Raw genomic sequence first — 18473 nt, 5'->3', positions numbered from 1 at the left:
TTTATCTTCGTCTTTCTTAAATGGTTTATCATAATTGAATAACAAAAATCTTGTTAACGGGCCCCAGGGGAATGTAAATAAGAAGAACTGTATTATAACCTTAGTCTTTCTATATGCCATTTAGCATTTTAAGCGAAAAAAAATGGGTAATTGAATAATAATACCGAAGTTTATACAATGAGTATTCTATTTGAAAACGAACTAGGATATTTTCTTTGCAGTGAAACTTACATCAATAACATGTATGAAGACATTAATCTTAAACCAAAAATCAATCCCAACCTATACAAAATTTTTACCCCTTACTGTTTGAAGACAAAACCGAAAGCCAAAAAAAACATTTCCTTGGAAAATAATTGTGATTCAGAAGAGGAAATAGAATTCATTAAAAAGAATTATTATCAATTTAACAAAGAATTAAAAGAAACCAATTGTGTAGTTAGCAAACTGGTTCAATCAAAAAACACAGCAGCTTTGAACACAGCAGATTTTGTATATGAAGAATCAGGGAAATATTTAATAAGCGACGCAGTAGGTTCAAATATTGGTCCACCTGTTGATAAAATGATTAATAACTCAAGATTTTTCTTTCCCAGGAATTCTATTTTTTTTGTAAAAAATGTGGAAAGTATCAGTTTGTATTTAGAAGGAAAAACATTTGACTTGATCTTGTTGGATCCTCCTTGGTACAATAAATATATAAGACGTAAAAGAAAAAAAAGTCCACATGCTTACAATATGATGGCCAATGAAGAATTAAAAAACATACCTTTAGAAAATATGTTAACTGACAATGGACTAATTGTGGTTTGGTGTACAAATTCTCCAAAACATATAACATATTTGAAAGACATTGTTTTTAAAAAGTGGAAGGTTGGATATATCTCAACCTGGTATTGGGTAAAAGTCACCAAGAGTGGGGAAACTGTATGTGACTTTTCCAAACCAAATGGTGAGCCATTTGCACATATGTTTTACTTTTTGACAATGCCTGTTTTAGGTAAACAACCATTTGAGAGAATAATTATTGGAAGCAGAAACAATTGTTTGCCAAAAGAGAAAAAATTGATAGTGAGTGTCCCTAGTGCGATACATTCCCATAAACCAATTTTACATCAAATTTTTAAAAAAATTATATCAAAGGATCCAAAATGTTTAGAAATTTTTGCCAGAAATCTTTTGCCACATTGGACAAGCTATGGAAATGAGACGTTAAGATTTCAACATGAATCCTTGTATTGTGTTGAAAATAAGTAAATATTATTTGGCAATTTCTTATTTTTTTGATTTAGTTTCCAACAACTTTTATAAAAAAAAAACCAACCATAATTGATGAAAACCCACTTTCCATAACATCAGTTTTTCAAAAGATTTTTGGGTTGTCTTAGAATGCAACATAAAAGCAGTGGTTTTATTTCAGAGAAATTTATTAGCAAAAATTATACACCTCGCAGATGCCAAAAAACATCTCAAACACTAGTTACAGTAGATACCCAGTTTTTTAAGTTACACACAAAATTATACAATTAATTCTTTACCTCAAGTAAAAGGAAGTTTGATTGCTACTATTCTCTATGAATTAACACATACATCCCCAAGCACGCCAATACTGCATACTGAAAAATAACTGTTAAGCAAACAATAGTGCTGTATAGTCCTAAATTACTTTAAACTTTGGATATTCATTCATCAAAATTGTTACCATGCCCACATATGGCAGAAATCCTCTTGCCCGACCAACAACATCTGACTTTGTTAACCATAACTGTCCTGGGGCATACAATCCTCTATCATCAACACTATTATTGTCTCCCTTGGTTAAAAATTTAACAGTGCCATTGTTCCTAAAAATAAACTTGAAAAAACAACAACATAAAAGAAATATCAACCTTTACTTTTCATGAAGTTTTAACACACGATGTACTATTGGAATATCTCTTCCTTCGACTTTAAATACTACAATTTCTCCAACTCTAACAGGCTCCTCAGGATAATTGGTTAAGAACAATAGATCTCCTCTGTGAAATGCAGGTTCCATACTGCCCGATAAAACTACAACAATGGGGCTTTCACTTCCTGTTACAACCATTAGACCTTTCCAAATCATTAGAGCAGAAGACACAATCATTCCAAAACTTAGGACTTGGTAGAGAAACTAAAATTGGTAAGTATTATCTATATATTTTTACATCAAATTCAAACAGAATATTTAACACTAAGCACATAACAGTATGTTTTATCTACCTGTCTTTTATTCATTCGTTTAACGTCATCGAACAGTGTAGCTATATCCATTGTAGTATAAAAATAAGTATTTATTGGGTGCCCGCAATTCAAAATGTTTTCGTGTCGATGAATCCACGTCAGTCAAAAGGTTAAGTTGCATAGAAAAGATGATAGCAAGTAAGGTTGGTGGTTCTTACTGATGGTCCAAATTATACAAATAACGTACTTGCTTTTTATTGATCAAAACGCCTGCTTATTTACAATGAGAATTTTTTCTAATTAAAAACAAAAGAAAATGAAGCTAATTTAGCAATAACAAAAATTTCATGCTGGTTCCATTGTCTGTTATATAGGTTTTGTCAAATTTGTCAGACAGTTCTATAACTTATCAAAATTCCCAAAAAGTAAACGCCCGTAGCTTAACCTAGGGTAAATAGAAGAACTTGAAGTACTTTGATATCTCCTTTTTAGCTCTCGCTTTGAAACTCGTGTACTAAAATTGAATGACTTATTTACGTTCCTTGCTTTATATTTTTTGTTAGAACATTTTAACCAACCAAATTCGATTATCTATGGGTTCTTTTTGTTGACGTTGAGATTTAGGCAAAATGAAGTAAGTTTCGGAAATATACATCGCCTATTATCTTGGGCATCAGTTTATATAATTTTATAATTATAGTGTTTTGTTACGTCTCAAATCGAAATTGAAACATATTTTAATGAATTTTCTGATTTAGGATCGGGCTTTGCGCTTATAGCGGCTACAAAATCTATCCTGGTCATGGAAAAACCATGGTTAAGGTCGATGGAAAGGTAATGGCTATCTAATTATTTTTTATAGATTATGGCAATTCTCCCGTCCTAGGCAAGAATTTAAAAAATGGCAAATTTGTTGTAGAATTTTACGTTTTTGAATTCGAAATGCGAGCGGGCTCACTTAATGAGACGGAACCCACGTAAAGTTACGTGGACTGTACTTTATAGACGCAAGCATAAAAAAGGTCAGGAAGAAGAAACCACCAAGAAACGTACGCGAAGGACTCAAAAGGCGCAACGTGCAATTGTGGGAGCTTCGTTAAATGATATCTTAGCAAAGCGGAACCAAAGACCAGAAATTAGAGAAGCACAAAGAGAACAAGCTATCCGGTGAGTTTTAATTAAATGTTCTGTAGAGCTGTCGTCTTTGCAAATTAAAGTGGTTTTCTATTGCAGTTGGTACGATTAAATGGTGAAAAAACCATTTTATTAGTTGTTAAACTGCATAAATAAAAGTGGTTACTTACCAACTGTTTGCTATCCAATAGCTAATAGTTTATTTAACATCACTACATTTAAATGTGGATTAACTGTTGATTTTTTGATATAGTTATGATTTAAATTAATTTTTGCAGTGCTGCAAAGGAAGCAAAAAAATCTACAAAAGCTGCAAAGAAAGCTACAGCACCAGCCAAACCAAAAGCAGCCCCTAAACAGAAAATAGCAAAAGTGGTACAGAAGGCTGCTCCAAGAGTTGGTGGCAAACGATAATTTATTTATTGTTTAAATTTTCTAAAAATAAATGTGGTAATATACTGTGTATTTTTGCGCTTCCTGTATAATTTTTTTTTAATTTCTAAAATTGTGGTTAGTATTCAATGTTTAGGTTTACTATTTAAGATATGTTAAGATCATTATCTGCAATGTGCTTTATTGGTGACATGCTGACTGCCAGGGCATCATTATCTGCAATGTGCTTTATTGGTGACATGCTGACTGCCAGGGCAATTTTCAGAAATCTGGCCAAAAATGACAGTTTGAAGCATATTATTTTAATTAAAAACTAATTCTAGTCCATACCTGTTTTCAAAAATTATAAAAAATGTTTTGGTCAAATGATTTTCTGTTTTGTAGCTGGACAAAAATGGCAAGTAGATATTGATAAATACAGGATGAGGTAACTTGGTTCGCATACTATAAAAGAATGCTATCTACAAATTATTTGGTAGTTGGGAGTGTTAAAATAGCTAGAGTTTAAATACAATTGAAGTAGTTTCAGTAAAGAAGGAACAAGAAAAATTTGAGTTCTGCACTTGTTATTGGTAACAACCGAAAATAAAAGATATACTATGAGCTCTTATGCGAGTTCAGTTTTATAGAGTGTCTATTGGGGTTATAATTGTTTGGTGTATATATATGTCTTTATATAGAAAGGTTTTTGTATGTGTTACGTTTTAAAAAAAGTAAAAAAGACAGTAAAGCAGAATGGGTTAAAAATAAGTACATTTTTTTATTTTGGTAATGCAATATTAAGAAATTATGTACAAATATGTATTTCTACAGAGATATTAAGTAAAGTGATGGATCACCATTGGTCAAAATGAAGAAGTTTGCTGCGGGATCGAATGTGGTAAGAAATATACCTATAAAATAAATTGACCTGTTAATTGGTAGTGTTATCAGGATTCTTGATTTTTGTTCTTAATTCCTAAACACCGAACACCATTTTAAAATTTTTATGTTACTAGAAAATTGTAGTTTATGCGCTTATGCGTGTCTTCTTTAGGTCGATGGACCATCCTGATCTTTGAGCTACTATTTCGTTTTAAATTAGACTATTTTTCAAAGTATAGTTTTTGTGTTAATTTTTGTCGCTCTTATGTTTGTAATGTTTTCTTCGTGATATTTGTGCTATCTGTTGTTCGATGAGATTGTCATGGATTGACAAATAGTAGACACTTCCCCTGAGAGTTGAGGTAGTCTTAAACTGTGCAAGCAAATTGCCTCTTAAGCAGCGCCAACTTCAAAAGAAAAGAAGAAGATTTTTTTTTCTTTCATTCAAACAAGCTTCTTCCCATCCATTTGATCCAAGTAGCTGTTTGGAATTGGCTTAATTTTCAGGATCGGCCGTAACAAATATTTAATCTCAACGGTTTACTTGTGATTTTGTACATCCTTTGCAGCTATTTAGCATGCCTCCTAAAAGAAAGCCCGCTAAGCAAACAGTAAGTTTTTTTTTTAATTTTTAGAAACTAGTTGGTAGTAATAGTAATATTTATTGAAAACCAGAATTTTAAGTCATTGAATCTCCAGAATTTAGGTGGGATGAATCGTAGTTTGTTGCAAAATACAATTAATGCAGGGGAGCTATCTCCTAAAAGAATTGTATTACAAAATGTTTTGCTGAAATGGATCTGATTAGCTAAGTCACAATCAAACTTTTGTAGGACACTATTGAAAATGATATAAAGTCTAAGAAAGTAGTTCCAAAGCTTAACAAAATCATGGAACAAGAAGAGAATATCACAAAGAGGGTGACGAGAAAGCGCCAAGCAAAGCAGGAATTGGTGGAAAGTGGTGATGAGCCTAAAAAAAAAAAAATTACAGAAAAGAAAACAGCACCAAAGAGAGTCAAAGAAACTGAAGGTACTAAGCAGAAAGCTCAGAAAGATTCAAAAGAGAAAACCCCATTGAATGATACAATAACTAAATGGGAAGAAATCAATTTTTTATGTTCTCAAAAAAACGCAAAAGGTAAGAAACCTAATTTAAAAGTTACTTCCTGGAATGTTGACGGAATAAGAGCTTGGCTCAAAAAAGATGGATTAAAAATTGTTAAATATGACAATCCCGATATTCTATGTTTGCAAGAAACAAAATGTAGCAATGAAAAATTACCGAATGAAGTAAAAGATATTGAAGGATATAAGGCCTACTGGTGTTCTAGTAAAAAAGAGGGATATGCTGGAGTAGCTGTTTACACTAAAATTGAACCAATCAATGTAATTTATGGAATTGATCATGCTGATCATGATAATGAAGGTCGTTGTATTACATTAGAATATGACACATTTTTTTTGATATGTGTTTATGTCCCAAATGCAGGTAAGCACATCTAATATTCAAAATATCATTTTTTGACATGATTTAACATGTAAATAACCATTTTTAAACATGTGCCTATGTACCCTAAAAATTGAGTTTTAGGTCGCGGCTTGGTCACATTATCAAAAAGACTGGAGTGGAATAAAATATTTAAAAGTTTTATAAAAGAATTGGAGGAGAAGAAACCAATAATTATTTGCGGGGATATGAATGTCGCACATAACGAGATTGATTTGGCCAATCCAAAAACTAACAAAAAAAATGCCGGGTTTACCCAGGAAGAACGGGATGGCATGACAGAATTTTTAGAAGATGGCTATTTTGATTCATTTAGAATGTTGTATCCAGACAAGAAAGATGTTTATACTTTTTGGTCATACATGTCTAAGTCAAGAACTAAAAATGTTGGCTGGTAAGTTAGTGGTCTCTGTCCAAGTATCCTTTGGTAAACTTTTTTTTTTAGGAGACTTGATTATTTTATTTTATCCAAAAAGCTAAAGGACAGCGTTTGCGATGTTGTAGTCAGATCTGAAATATTGGGCTCAGATCATTGTCCAATCTCATTATTTATTGCAGTTTAATTCATGCCATTATCAACCTGGTGTTTGAGTAAATAAAATATTTTAGTATTTATTCAATTTTTTATTGTATTGCTGCTTTGTTTTCACTTTATTTCGTCTTCCACTGAATATCTTGCCAGTACTTCACTGTCATAATAAGGATACAATCTGAAACTACCAAGCTTCTTTCCATTAACAAACATATATGACTTGCAGCATTTGGTACAAAAAAATGCATTTCTAATTGGTAAACGATCACTGTCCATAACCATCCAAGAGGAATGACTATACTGACAAATAAAGCATAAATGATTTGCATGCTGTTTAGCCGAAATTATTTTTGGATACCTAATAAATACATTTGTGAGAAGTTCCTTTGATACTTGTATATGGCACAGTACTTACTCAGAGGATATTAAACTGTCATTGTTTTGTATCATGCGAGCATCTGAAAATGTAATGATATGTTCGCAATTGCCTTGATGGATGTAAACATAACCAAAGCCTAATCTTGGTTTAAGGTTATTTAAGGGTGTCTAAAAAATTACACATTTTAATAGATATTTTCGGTTGATAAACACACTAAAAGGATAAATTTTACTCACATCCATTGTTTCATCATGGAAGTCTCCTATATGTTTTTCTTTAGCCCATTTTATAACAACAGAGGAATACACTGAGGCATTTCCGTGTGGAGGATCATTATAAAAAACATTTTCAATAAAAAAACACCTTGAAGGATAAATTTCCTAAAAATAATATTTGGATGCAAAACTTAAAAATTATATTGTCTTGTCAAACCTTTGCATTTACTAATTTTGATAAATCTGCTTCTGTATTTTCTACCTCTTTAAAACAGAACAAGTCGGAGATGCATTTTATGGCATTTGCTATATCCAATAATGTGTTTAATCCAATTGCTTCAATTTCATACATGATCCTGAGATTTTCTATACTAAGTTTTTGTCCTGTCATGGTGCTAAATGGCTGATAGACCAAGATGTTGTAAATAAAAGTTGATCCAGGATCAATATCTTGAGGTGTGGTTATCTTAAAATCGAATTATTAATTATTATAAATTAAAACCAGAAAGAAAACTTACCATTTTGTTGTTAACATTTGATTTGTTGGGCCTGGTTGTAAAATCAAGTAGGAAATTATTTTTTAGTACATTAAATCCTTCTTTGCATTTTACAGTCTCCAAAATTTTGGCCTCTTTTGTTATAGGATAGGTAACTGGAATGTAATTTTTTTGAGGCATATTATCTAAAGGTAAATCCTTTGGTTCAGAACATAACTTCAACTTGTGAATACTACAATTTTAAATAATATATAAATACAACACAAATCTAAAATTAAATATTGCAAGAAATAATTTCATTACAGAATTCTGACCTGCAAAGTTCTTCCAATGAAGCGATTTTTTCTTTACTTAAATCTAAGTCAAATTCATTTCCTAATAAATCTTTTATTTCTTCAGCACCTTCGACATTGGAGTTTGATAAAGGGCATATGGCTTTATATTCTTGAAAATAATTTTGTATATTTATGGGATCTGTAGAAGTGGCGGCTGCTGTGGCATAAACTTTTTCCATATCTTTTTGTGGTACAATTTTTGTATATAGTCATGACAGTCTTTTTGCAGAATTAGCTGTTTTGTTTACATATTTCTTTACAAGTGCATCACAGGTCACAAATGGTTTCTTATATATCTTGATCTAGATTGTACCTAATAGTTTTATGTGATTTCTACTCTGCTATTTGCACCTTGTAATGTTTGCCACTATGCATTTCCACAATTTTAATTTCAAAAATAGTGAGGTTATTTTTTTTTGACAGTTCTAATGAATATAAAATAACTTTAGAGTAACTATGGAGGGTCTTGATGACAGGGGCCAAATCTAAATATGCAAACTGAAAACCGGCAAACTGATCACGGTATTCTGGCGCTGGTTAAAAATTACCAAATAACTAAAAAAAATGTTTTCCTACTTAATATGACTTTTGAATAAAGCTTTTTTCCCGCTGGGGAAAGATTTTAGATCTACCTTGAATATTAATGAACTTAGGGATTCCAATAGGGATTACAGAACCTCTTTGCTTTGTGAAATTGAAGATAAAGTCTAAAAAACAGGTAGATTGGTCTTGCTTATTATCCGCTAACCTTAATGTTCTATATTTGTATGTACGGGGTAAGATAATATTAGATGTAAAAGGGGATTTAATTGCATCAGGATGGTTAAAAATTTGTTTCTGTAAATATAAACGTCAAATTTCATAATTATATTCTTCCAAATATGAGGCTCACTTAAAAAGTTTCTGACCTCACCCTGAAGATGGCGGCAATAGTTACTGTTATAAAATATACTATTGTTTTTGAAAGGCAAAACGCCTACGCAAAGTAAAGTTGAGTTGGACTCTGGTATAGGGACTGCACCGTCATTTACCACCACACCTATAGTTGGGATTTCAGCAAAAATAACTAAAAATTGAGTATACCGAAAAGAAACTATACAAATTGTTGAAAAAATTACAAAAGTGACACTGCTGCTCTTGCGTCGCGCGTCAATCTTCTCGCTCAAAGCGTCTCTTAATATACATAATACACAAGTAGGTAGTTGGTGCTATAACCCTTGTAACATAATATACTTCTGACGTTTAATTTTGTATTGCAATTACATTATTATCATTATTTATTACTCCGATGCTTGTTATTTGTGTTTAAAGTCACTTAATCTGCTGGGTATTATTTGCTTTATTGGGTAGTAAACTCTAAAGTCTATTAGTTGGTGTGAATCATTCTTTTCATGTTATTGGATATTAAAATCGTTTTTCTACTTCCTTCTGTAATCCCACATATCATCATTATACGTTACATATACTGCGTATATACCGCTAAAATATTTTTCCGGAACAGCGAAATACATTCTTTTAATATACGAGAAAAGAATATTCTTTAAAGTATGTGCCCTGTATATACCTTTAAGAATATTTTAAATTTATACTTTAAAGTATGCGCTATGAATATACTTTTAAGAATATTTCCAAATGTTCTACTTAGAATATTCCTTAGAATAGATTTTTAGCATATTTAATTTTTTACAAACGAAAAAAGTGTCACGTGATGTGTTCTTGGGAGAAAATGCATTTGGGAGAGGATAATCAAGTACTGTCGAGCTTCTTTCGACAATGATCGAAATGAACCATAATTCAAATTTCAAGTATTCATTTTAAGAGAATTAAATTTAAAATGTTGTGAAAATGTAACATATTTAACTTAACAGACTGTAATATACCAATCGTTTTACCACTATAAAATCTGCGCCTTTATCGCTATCCCTCATTCAAAGAAATTTAACAAACCATCTTTTATCTATGTAGGTTGAGGCATAACAACTAACCAACATAATGATAATAGTTTTATTATGGACATAACCTCAGTTTTGTCGCGCCGAATTTCATTTTAAGTGTTTGTGCTTGTTTGGAATTGACATTTTCAAGTAAGTAAAGTCTTCTAGGGTATATATAGAAAAAGTATGCTGTTTACCACGTCCCAGAGTCACTTGCATCTCTTTGCTATCAAACAAACACTATATTTAACTTGTATGTCACTTAGACTTTTATGGTTCCAACCCCTTCAATTTTGATTTATCTAAAACACTAAAAAATAAAGGTAGGTGTAAATTTAAACACTTGTCGAATTCTTTCAAAGAATATCATTTGCTGTAATAATATAAACACCTTTTTAATAAATCACCTTAATTTACCTTTAGAGTGATCCTACACTGCAACATTGTTTTTTGTTTTAGATTTTAAAAAAATAATGATGATGAAGTGAGTCAAATAAATTTGAAAATTAATACCTTAATTGACAACATAGGAAGTTTGATAAAGACACGACAATTTGAAGCTGATGTACAATCATATTCATTGGAACATAATGTAAAAAAATTGTATCAAAAAATTCCTATTAAGGATGAAGGTGAACTAATGGATATGGAACATAGGTTGGATGATGACAAGAATAGGCAAGTCATGGTTAGCTGTTAAAATTAAATATAGGAATCATAATAATGTACCACTGCGGAAGTAATGAACCAACTTCTCAACACCTTCATCACATAGTAGAATAACTTACTATTTTTAGGTGTCTGAATTAGCAAGAATTGGAGGAAATTCTGTTGACCAAAAATTGAGAAAAGTTATGTATAGAACATTGACAAACCAAATTGCTATTCAATTTTCGTGTGAGGGGGCCAAAAGCAAGAAAGCATTTAAAAATTTGAAACTGGCCTTTTAGGTAACTTATGTTATTTTTCGTAATTTGAATTCAATTTAAACTGAGAGTGTTGTATGTATGTGCTTAAATAGAAACTAATTTGTGTCATAAAGGTACCAAAAAATCAAGCAATTGTTTAATTTAATTAAACTGAATTAATTTGTTCATTTTTACTCATTCCTATATGTTGCTGTATTTATATGTAAGAAATTACAAACTTGCATTTTATTGAAAATAATATTAGTAATATTATTTTTTTTTAGATTCAATCAAATTGCAAGAAGGGAGGCAGCTGAGAATGATATAATTGATATTATAAAATACTGGCTTGTTAAAGCTAAAGAGAGAATTTCAAGAAAGGAAAAAAATATACTTACAAATTGGTTATAGAATTGATATTTATTTTCTGGAAAATTTGTTTAATTAATTTCACTTAAATAAAGTTTTGTTTCTAGAAGCTTTTTTTTTCTTTGACAAAAAATGCAATGTAACAACACTAGAAGACAATTACCCTTATGCACATTCCAGTGAAATACCTGGAATTTACTATGTACTTTATAGTGGCTTATACTAGCAACATGTTTAGACTATATAATAAATATATGCTAAGAATGTACTACATACATTCTGCAGCATATACCGAGTAGATAACTGGAATATGAAGTTGGGGTCAGTAACATGTACTTAGCATATTCTAAAGAACTGGGCAATTGAAATAAGGGACATTGTAAGTATATTTTCTTTTTCTAAAGCAGAACATACAATTGTTATGTGGGAAATACCTAATTATACACCGATCTAGCGTGCGGATAGTGTCATTTTACCACGTCAGTTTCGTTTCCCAAGGGATCCGAGGCGCTTCGTACATTTCCGGGATAATACCCCAGGGAATTGGGAGCGAACGGTATGTAAAATTTAGATAAAGATAAAAATAGTTTTATTTTTATATGACTTGAGTTACAAGTGTTAATAATAATACGAATGTATAAATATAAAATTATCTTAGTATAATTAATTAATAATAATAATAAGTATCAATGTTAGATAAATAACAAATATATAAACAAAAACAATGAATACATATAAAAGATATTACAAGAAAGAAAATCCTTAATACTGTAATAGGCGAGGCGTAGTATTTTGTCTTTAGGAGTGCATTTGAATTTTGTTTGACTAATGATCTCCTTCAGTTCGATAGGCAATTTATTATAAATTTTTACGGTCAAAACAAAGGGACTATTTGATGTAAGAGACGGTCGATGTGTAGGTATTTTTATGTTAATATTCGGTCTTAAACTGTACTGAATGTCTGAGTTTCTTTTTACATACATGGCACAATTTGGTATGTACATATTAGGAAGTGTCAATAAAGAGTGTTGTGGAAATAGGTCTCTACATGAAAAATTCCACAGTTAAACAGTATAGTCCGCAAAATGCGTTTCTGCATCCTAAAGACTTGCTCCACATGTGGAGAACCCCAACAAACCAAGGCGTAGTTGAGACAGGAATAGACATTGGAAAAATAGTACATTTTTAACAAAGGGAAGAAACCTGATGGCGGAGCCTCCATATGACAAAGCAGTAAACAGAAAGTTTTTTGAAAATATGGTCCACCTGTTCGAGCCAGGAGAGTCTCGAATCTACATAAACTCCGACGAATTTTACAACACTTTTCTGTTGGATGGTGCTTTCATTAAAGCGTACTAATAAACTCTCATTTAAGTCCTGTGTTGAAAAGGTGATTATCTTAGTTTTACTTTCATTCAATATCAATTTGTTAATTTGTGTATAATATTTCATTTGCTCAACAGTTGTCTTGGTTGCAATGCAATTTCTGTGGGAAACTTGAATTAAAAATGTCACTTTACTTACCGAGTAGTCCACTAGATTTTAATTGCAGCTTATAGCACGTAGTATTTAAATTGTTAGATATATCGCATAACATTTTTCTGTATATTAGTTTTTGGTGCAAAAACAACACAAATACGTTCACTGACATGACCGTCAGAGTTGACAAATTTCAAAATTAAAACTGCCGTAAAATCTCCGAAAACATCCGATTGCTCCCAAACCCGTGCGGTAGAATCTCGGAAATGTCCGAAGTCGCTTGGATCCGTGGGGAACGAAACTGACGTGGTAAAGTGACGTTTGCCGCACGCTAGATCGGTGTGTAATTAAGTATTTTACAGACGGGAGTAGAAAAAGTATAGTATGCAACATATTTGGTAAACTTTTTAAGTCACTCATTTATTAAACACTGGCTCCGCTAGTGTTAAAGAAACTCGTGACTCAAATGCCATTTGCACTATTTTCTACTCCTTTCTGTCAAATACCTAAAGTGTCACTTTACCACGTGAGTTTCTTGTCCCACAGAACCGAACCATTTCGGACATTTACGGAATATTATCGCACGGGTTTGGGACCAATCGGATGTTTTCGAAGATTTTACCGCACGGCTTAAATTTTGACGTTGGTCAATTCTGACGGTCATGAATGTATTCATGTTGTGCAAAAATGTACCCAAAAGCTAACAGTCGTAGAAAAAGTATAGTATGCAACACGTTTGGTAAACTGTTTAATTCCCTCGTTTATTATTAATAAACTTGTGACTGAAATGCCGTGCACACTTAGAGCTTTTTAGAGGATTAAATTTTTAAGATCGTACAAGCAAGAAAAAGCCTTTCAATTTTGTTTTGTTTATACTGATGAGACATGGATAAACTCGTTGCCATTAAACCTATTCGTTTATCGTTTCGATCTGTTCTGCTATTGTTGTATCTTTTTAACTGTGTACGTTAGACAGAGTGAGATGTATTATTGGATATGTCATATGTTGTTTATTTAACTTTGACAATTGATCATTAAGTAGTTTATTTAAAGAAAAAGACTGTTATTGGATAAAAAAGCTTTTAAGAGGATTACATTTTTAAGGTCGTAAAAGCAAAAAAAAGCCCTTCAATTTTGGTTTGTTTATACTGATGAGACATGGATATTTGAAAATAGTTCAATTGGCCATGGCAGCATTGCATATAAAAACTGTAAAAACCACTAAAGTTCATGCGAACGCTATGTAAAATTTAGATAAAGATAAAAATAGTTTTATTTCTATAAGCATTGAGTTACAAGTGTTGGATATAGACAGTATAATACGAATGTAAAAATATAAAATTATATTAGTATAATTAATTAATTAATAATAATAATAATAAGTAATAATGTGTGTGAAGTGAATGTATTCGTGTTGTTTTAAAAAAATGTACCCAAAAACCAACGGTCGTAGAAAATGTACAGTATGCAACACGTTTGGTAAACTTTTTAAATCACTCGTTCATTAAACATACTCACTCCGCTCCTGCTAAATAAACTCGTGACTCAAATGCCGTTTATCACACTTGTTGCATAATATACTATTCTAAATTTATTTACCTTATTTACCATTGCGTAATAAAACATAATTTACGAATTTGGACACTTCCAAATAGAAATAAGGTTTAAATTTAATTGAAATTAAAGTTTCAAGTATAATACATATACATAGCCAAAAAAGGGTGGCTTTCCGTTGAAATTAGGGAACTGGGTGAGTTACTTAGAGACTTGCACAAATATTTTAAATATACCAACAGTAATGAAATTTTAACCAAACATAGAATTATAAAAAAGTACCATGAAAAACAACTTAAGAATGCTAAAAAAAGTTTTTACAATAAACTTCTTACAACCTTTGTTAACAAATTTCAAACGGCGTGGTCGATTATAAAAAATGAAAGTAACCTATCTAAACATAAAAAGTTTCTAGATTACTTCAGTGATGATGATGGTAGCGAGTATGTAGATTTACACGCGATCTCTGAAAAATTTCATGACTTTTTTGTGAATTCCGTTAGAGAAATAATAAATAATATAAAAACAAAACAAACAACTAATAAAAAACCTCAAGTCGAAGTCTATTCTTAACACCTTTCATGGGTGTTGAACTTCGATGCACTATTTCGTCAGCTGGGCACGATGAAATACCCTGTTCATTAATAAAACGTGATACAGATTTTATAGTTGAACCGCTTACATTTTTGATTAATCTGTCTTTTTTAGAAGGTGTATTTCCCTCAGCCTCGGAACAATAAAACATTATGTATGTTCTTTGACTTCAAGCGAGCTTTTGATGTGCTTGATATTAATTTGTTGTTGAATAAGTTAAATAATTGCGGTATACGGGGTCTGGATTGAGTCGTTTTTGAAGGGTCGTGAACACAGAGTTGTGCTTAGAAGTGATACTTCTGTGATTAGATCCTCATCTAAAGAACTTACCAGCGGTGTCCCAGAGGGAAGCATACTGGGACATTTATTATTTATAATATTTATTAATGATATATCTGATTCTTTCCCAGACAATTATGTTTCCTTATATGCAGATGATACTGTTGTGGCAGTGTCATCTAGGAGTCTGGAAGATCTCACGTTCTTGGCCACTAGGGCAGTAAGTGGTATGACCCGATATTGTGAGCGTAACGGTATTTGTTTGAACCTGACAAAGACTGAGATGATGTTGTTTTCGCTTAGGGATTTGAACAAGAGCTTATTGGTTAGAATGCAGGATAAATCGATTAATCAGACTAACGTTGTTAAGTATTTGGGTTTGTTCATAGATAGCAATTTGTTCTGGACAGACCAAATTGACTACGTATTAAACAAAATGGCTATGCATACTTTTGTTATTTTTGTTACTTTTACTATGGTATTATTTCGGATATGTTCGATCTTGCTTATCTTACGCTATTATATGCTGGGGAAACTCTTCCAGAGCTAGTGAAGGATTTGTCCAACAAAAACGTATTGTTCGAAAAATGTTGGGGAAGTCTCGTGGTCACTCTTGTAGAACCCTATTCCCAAAATTAAATATTTTAACGTTTCCCTCTCTCTTTGTATTAAATAGCATAATTTACATAAATCAAATTATTGCATGACCAGAATTGATGAAGATTACAATTTTAGAGCTAATCTTAATTTGCAGGTGCCAAGTCATAAGTTAGTCAAAGTAGCTAACAGCCCTATGATTTTACCAATAAAGCTATATAAGTTGCCTTTGTCCGTCAGACAGATATTGCCTGTCCATTTATTTAATCAAAAATTGAACCTCATTTTGAATAAGAACGTTTTTTATTCTATCGAAGAATACTTTGATTGTAATATACTTTGTGTGTTTGTACGTATCTGTTTTTAAAGATTGTATTTTAGTGTTCTAATGTATTTTTTTTTACTTGTTGACATTATCCGATACTTTTGTTAAAAGTCAATGGAAATAATTATTATTATTATTATTATTATTATTATTATTATTATATTAACTTTAATTTTAATTCAATTTAAACAATTTATAATAAGAAATATTGTATAAGTATAAATATACATACTTAAATGAAGCTGGACCTGTTTGATCGGTATTACAGGAATTTTATCGACCTCCCATCTGAACATAGTTTTCCAGGCCCCAAAATGTGTGGCCTTGTTTTTGGGTTTCCACGTTTTTATACAGAGTTTGCACTCCTTAACTTTAGTATTTTGCGGTTTTGATAATTTTGTTAGTCCATCTGATTTATAGATAATAACTTCATTTTTTTAAATAGATTTACACAATGTTACAGATTTTATAAAAAATGCTGAAAAAGAACATATGTTATGTCGTTAAGCAATTATCAAGATGAAACTTATTTTTTCGAAAATTTGGCTTAAATGGAAATATGTAATGAATGAACGTAATGAAATTTCGGTTACAGCTTTCTATTAGGAGGCTGATCATATTATGATAACAGGGTGTTTACAAAATTATGCACTTTTTTTAATGGATTAACACCTAAATTCATTGTTGCCGATTCATTCTTCGAACTGAAAGTATAAGAAGATAAACACCACATCAACTTATGCAATTTAAACAAAACAAAGCAAACAAATATGCCAAATTTTCTAAAAAATATGTTTTCTTTGAATTTTTTAATAATTATTGGTGTCTGGGTGTGTGTGGTATTCAAAATTTTACAATTATATTCAGTTTTAATTTAGTGGGATTGTTGAAAAATTCAATTGCATTTTGGTGTTTTTTTTTAATTTGTTAGTTTTGTTATTAATCTGCCAGCATTTTGTTTAATTTTATTGATTTAAATTTTCTATACAACTAATCTTCAGGTTGATGGGGATAGAACTTTATCTAGGTTTTTCTCTTAGAAGATTAGTCAGCACTTGCACTGACCTCCAAGACTTCACTGTGTGAGAACGGACTCCTTTGAACTACCAAGATTAAACAATATTTACGTTTAAAATCCTGTACTAAGACAATGCTCATCACTTAGGTACCATTTTTGATGAGTTCGTTAGTTGTATCTAGGGCGTTCACATTCAAGAAATATAGTATACAAAGTTTCTATGGACCTAGATAATGAATACATTGGTAAAGCGTTGAAGATGGTGCTTAGAAGTGGAGTATTAATCTAATTTAGCTGACCAATTGAACAAAAAACAAATCAAAATCAATAAATATAGAGAGCAGTATATTTTTTTAATTAGTAATTTGTCTATCTTTTCAGATTTTGAGATGGCGGATTTTGTCATCGGTATACATACGCCTTCTGATTTGTACGATGTCTTTACTGATTCTTTACAGATTTCTTATGAGGGACATCCAGTTTGCTGGAACTCGCATCATCTCATTGAACACTGTGAAACACTTTCTTATACTCTGTAAGTACCGAAAGTACGGGAGCACACACATCAGTTGCCCAATGTCGAATATCTGATCCCTGGTCGCTCTGATTTTGACCAAGCCTAGAGTGCTCAAGGGCTATTTGGGATTCCAAGTAGGCTTTCTGGTCTATTACTCTCTGAAATATTTTACTGGTGACTATTGGAGCAAAATAAACGTCCAAATTTATCACGTTATTTGAAAATTTATTTCTGAAATAATATTATTTCTGAAGATGATATCCCGACGTATTATGGCGGTAGGCATTATACGCATACTAACAAAACTACTACGCCTGATGGTGCTAATGAATAATCTTTTTTTATTTGCAAAATGTGGGTGAAGGTGAAGGCTTCGTATGCGTATGATGATATTCCAGATATGAAGATAAAACGGGATCCGCTGTTAAGGTTGTTTGAATTATTTATTTAGGTTTATGGTGCTCGATTTCAATGTTACATTTTCATTTTACACATTTGGAAGAGGGTGTCTACAATTTGGATAGGTTGTATAGTTAAGATTATTCGATATTGCCAAGAACGCTTTAAAATGTCAGTAAAATAATAAACGGTCGATCTATTTGTTTTGGAGTTATTTACCAATAATAATAATATAATATTATTCACTTTTGGTATTGTTATTCTATTATGAATCGTGGATATTATTAGAAAACATACAATTTTTTTCTTCTTTAAATATCGCTTTCAGCTATTGCCTCTTTACCACTATTCTTGAGGTTCTCGTATACTTATTGATTCAAGTTTTCCGTGATATTCGTTTTTATTAATCATTTACAAAAATACTTTAATCTATCGCT

The 18473-nt window shown here is 31.4% G+C and overlaps 5 protein-coding genes and 1 long non-coding RNA gene across 7 annotated transcripts; 4 read left to right on the top strand and 2 right to left on the bottom strand.

Annotated features, from left to right (window-relative positions):
* Nucleotides 1–81: 81 nt before the first annotated feature.
* LOC132700938 (N(6)-adenine-specific methyltransferase METTL4) lies at nt 82–1271 on the top strand. 2 transcript variants are annotated; one of them, XM_060668537.1, is made up of 3 exons: nt 82–146; nt 222–952; nt 1001–1271. In XM_060668537.1, exons 2-3 carry the CDS (start codon nt 241–243, stop codon nt 1255–1257), a joined length of 969 nt encoding a protein of 322 aa, XP_060524520.1. In that variant the 5' UTR covers nt 82–146; nt 222–240; the 3' UTR covers nt 1258–1271. The 2 variants fall into 2 exon arrangements, with proteins under 2 accessions (XP_060524520.1, XP_060524519.1); XM_060668536.1 differs by having other exon boundaries at nt 101–952.
* A 138-nt stretch (nt 1272–1409) lies between these two features.
* Nucleotides 1410–2494, bottom strand: LOC132700679 (signal peptidase complex catalytic subunit SEC11A). The gene is made up of 4 exons (XM_060668159.1): nt 2245–2494; nt 1896–2155; nt 1667–1844; nt 1410–1616 (listed from the first exon to the last, which is right to left on the bottom strand). The coding sequence occupies exons 1-4, from the start codon at nt 2293–2295 to the stop codon at nt 1566–1568; spliced, it is 540 nt and encodes a 179-aa protein (XP_060524142.1). The 5' UTR covers nt 2296–2494; the 3' UTR covers nt 1410–1565.
* A 190-nt stretch (nt 2495–2684) lies between these two features.
* Nucleotides 2685–3804, top strand: LOC132700680 (large ribosomal subunit protein eL24). Its single transcript, XM_060668160.1, has 4 exons — nt 2685–2839; nt 2964–3039; nt 3125–3372; nt 3618–3804. The coding sequence occupies exons 1-4, from the start codon at nt 2835–2837 to the stop codon at nt 3751–3753; spliced, it is 465 nt and encodes a 154-aa protein (XP_060524143.1). The 5' UTR covers nt 2685–2834; the 3' UTR covers nt 3754–3804.
* Nucleotides 3805–3932: 128 nt separating this feature from the next.
* Nucleotides 3933–6709, top strand: LOC132700678 (exodeoxyribonuclease). Its single transcript, XM_060668158.1, has 4 exons — nt 3933–5207; nt 5430–6087; nt 6190–6499; nt 6551–6709. The coding sequence occupies exons 1-4, from the start codon at nt 5175–5177 to the stop codon at nt 6666–6668; spliced, it is 1119 nt and encodes a 372-aa protein (XP_060524141.1). The 5' UTR covers nt 3933–5174; the 3' UTR covers nt 6669–6709.
* A 10-nt stretch (nt 6710–6719) lies between these two features.
* LOC132700676 (snRNA-activating protein complex subunit 3) lies at nt 6720–8749 on the bottom strand. The gene is made up of 6 exons (XM_060668157.1): nt 8043–8749; nt 7750–7960; nt 7449–7697; nt 7253–7396; nt 7053–7183; nt 6720–6995 (listed from the first exon to the last, which is right to left on the bottom strand). Exons 1-6 carry the CDS (start codon nt 8240–8242, stop codon nt 6752–6754), a joined length of 1179 nt encoding a protein of 392 aa, XP_060524140.1. The 5' UTR covers nt 8243–8749; the 3' UTR covers nt 6720–6751.
* A 1132-nt stretch (nt 8750–9881) lies between these two features.
* LOC132701225 (uncharacterized) lies at nt 9882–11310 on the top strand. The gene is made up of 4 exons (XR_009618737.1): nt 9882–10147; nt 10457–10736; nt 10795–10947; nt 11190–11310. It is a non-coding gene; the product is annotated as an uncharacterized LOC132701225 (long non-coding RNA).
* Nucleotides 11311–18473: the final 7163 nt, after the last annotated feature.

Source organism: Cylas formicarius, unplaced genomic scaffold, assembly GCF_029955315.1.
Source record: "Cylas formicarius isolate icCylForm1 unplaced genomic scaffold, icCylForm1.1 PGA_scaffold_4__25_contigs__length_36172078, whole genome shotgun sequence".
Taxonomy (NCBI): domain Eukaryota; kingdom Metazoa; phylum Arthropoda; class Insecta; order Coleoptera; family Brentidae; genus Cylas; species Cylas formicarius.
Note: the sequence above shows the minus strand (reverse complement) of the source record. Positions and strands in the feature narration are given on the sequence as shown.

Excerpts from the sequence above, each read along its gene's own strand:
- LOC132700680 (XM_060668160.1), top strand. Across the intron at positions 3,040-3,124 it reads TGGTTAAGGTCGATGGAAAG|AATTTTACGTTTTTGAATTC; the intron begins GTAATGGCTATC and ends AATTTGTTGTAG. Across the intron at positions 3,373-3,617 it reads CAAAGAGAACAAGCTATCCG|TGCTGCAAAGGAAGCAAAAA; the intron begins GTGAGTTTTAAT and ends TAATTTTTGCAG.
- LOC132700678 (XM_060668158.1), top strand. The coding sequence starts at position 5,175 with ATGCCTCCTAAAAGAAAGCCCGCTAAGCAAACA. Across the intron at positions 6,088-6,189 it reads TGTTTATGTCCCAAATGCAG|GTCGCGGCTTGGTCACATTA; the intron begins GTAAGCACATCT and ends ATTGAGTTTTAG. Across the intron at positions 6,500-6,550 it reads AGAACTAAAAATGTTGGCTG|GAGACTTGATTATTTTATTT; the intron begins GTAAGTTAGTGG and ends TTTTTTTTTTAG.
- LOC132700676 (XM_060668157.1), bottom strand. The coding sequence starts at position 8,242 with ATGGAAAAAGTTTATGCCACAGCAGCCGCCACTTCTACAGATCCCATA. Across the intron at positions 7,698-7,749 it reads CAAATGTTAACAACAAAATG|ATAACCACACCTCAAGATAT; the intron begins GTAAGTTTTCTT and ends TTCGATTTTAAG. Across the intron at positions 7,397-7,448 it reads CAAAATTAGTAAATGCAAAG|GAAATTTATCCTTCAAGGTG; the intron begins GTTTGACAAGAC and ends TATTATTTTTAG.
- LOC132700679 (XM_060668159.1), bottom strand. The coding sequence starts at position 2,295 with ATGGATATAGCTACACTGTTCGATGACGTTAAACGAATGAATAAAAGA. Across the intron at positions 1,845-1,895 it reads GTGTTAAAACTTCATGAAAA|GAACAATGGCACTGTTAAAT; the intron begins GTAAAGGTTGAT and ends GTTTATTTTTAG. Across the intron at positions 1,617-1,666 it reads ATGAATATCCAAAGTTTAAA|TATGCAGTATTGGCGTGCTT; the intron begins GTAATTTAGGAC and ends GTTATTTTTCAG.
- LOC132700938 (XM_060668536.1), top strand. The coding sequence starts at position 178 with ATGAGTATTCTATTTGAAAACGAACTAGGATATTTTCTTTGCAGTGAA. Across the intron at positions 953-1,000 it reads TGACTTTTCCAAACCAAATG|GTAAACAACCATTTGAGAGA; the intron begins GTGAGCCATTTG and ends TGCCTGTTTTAG.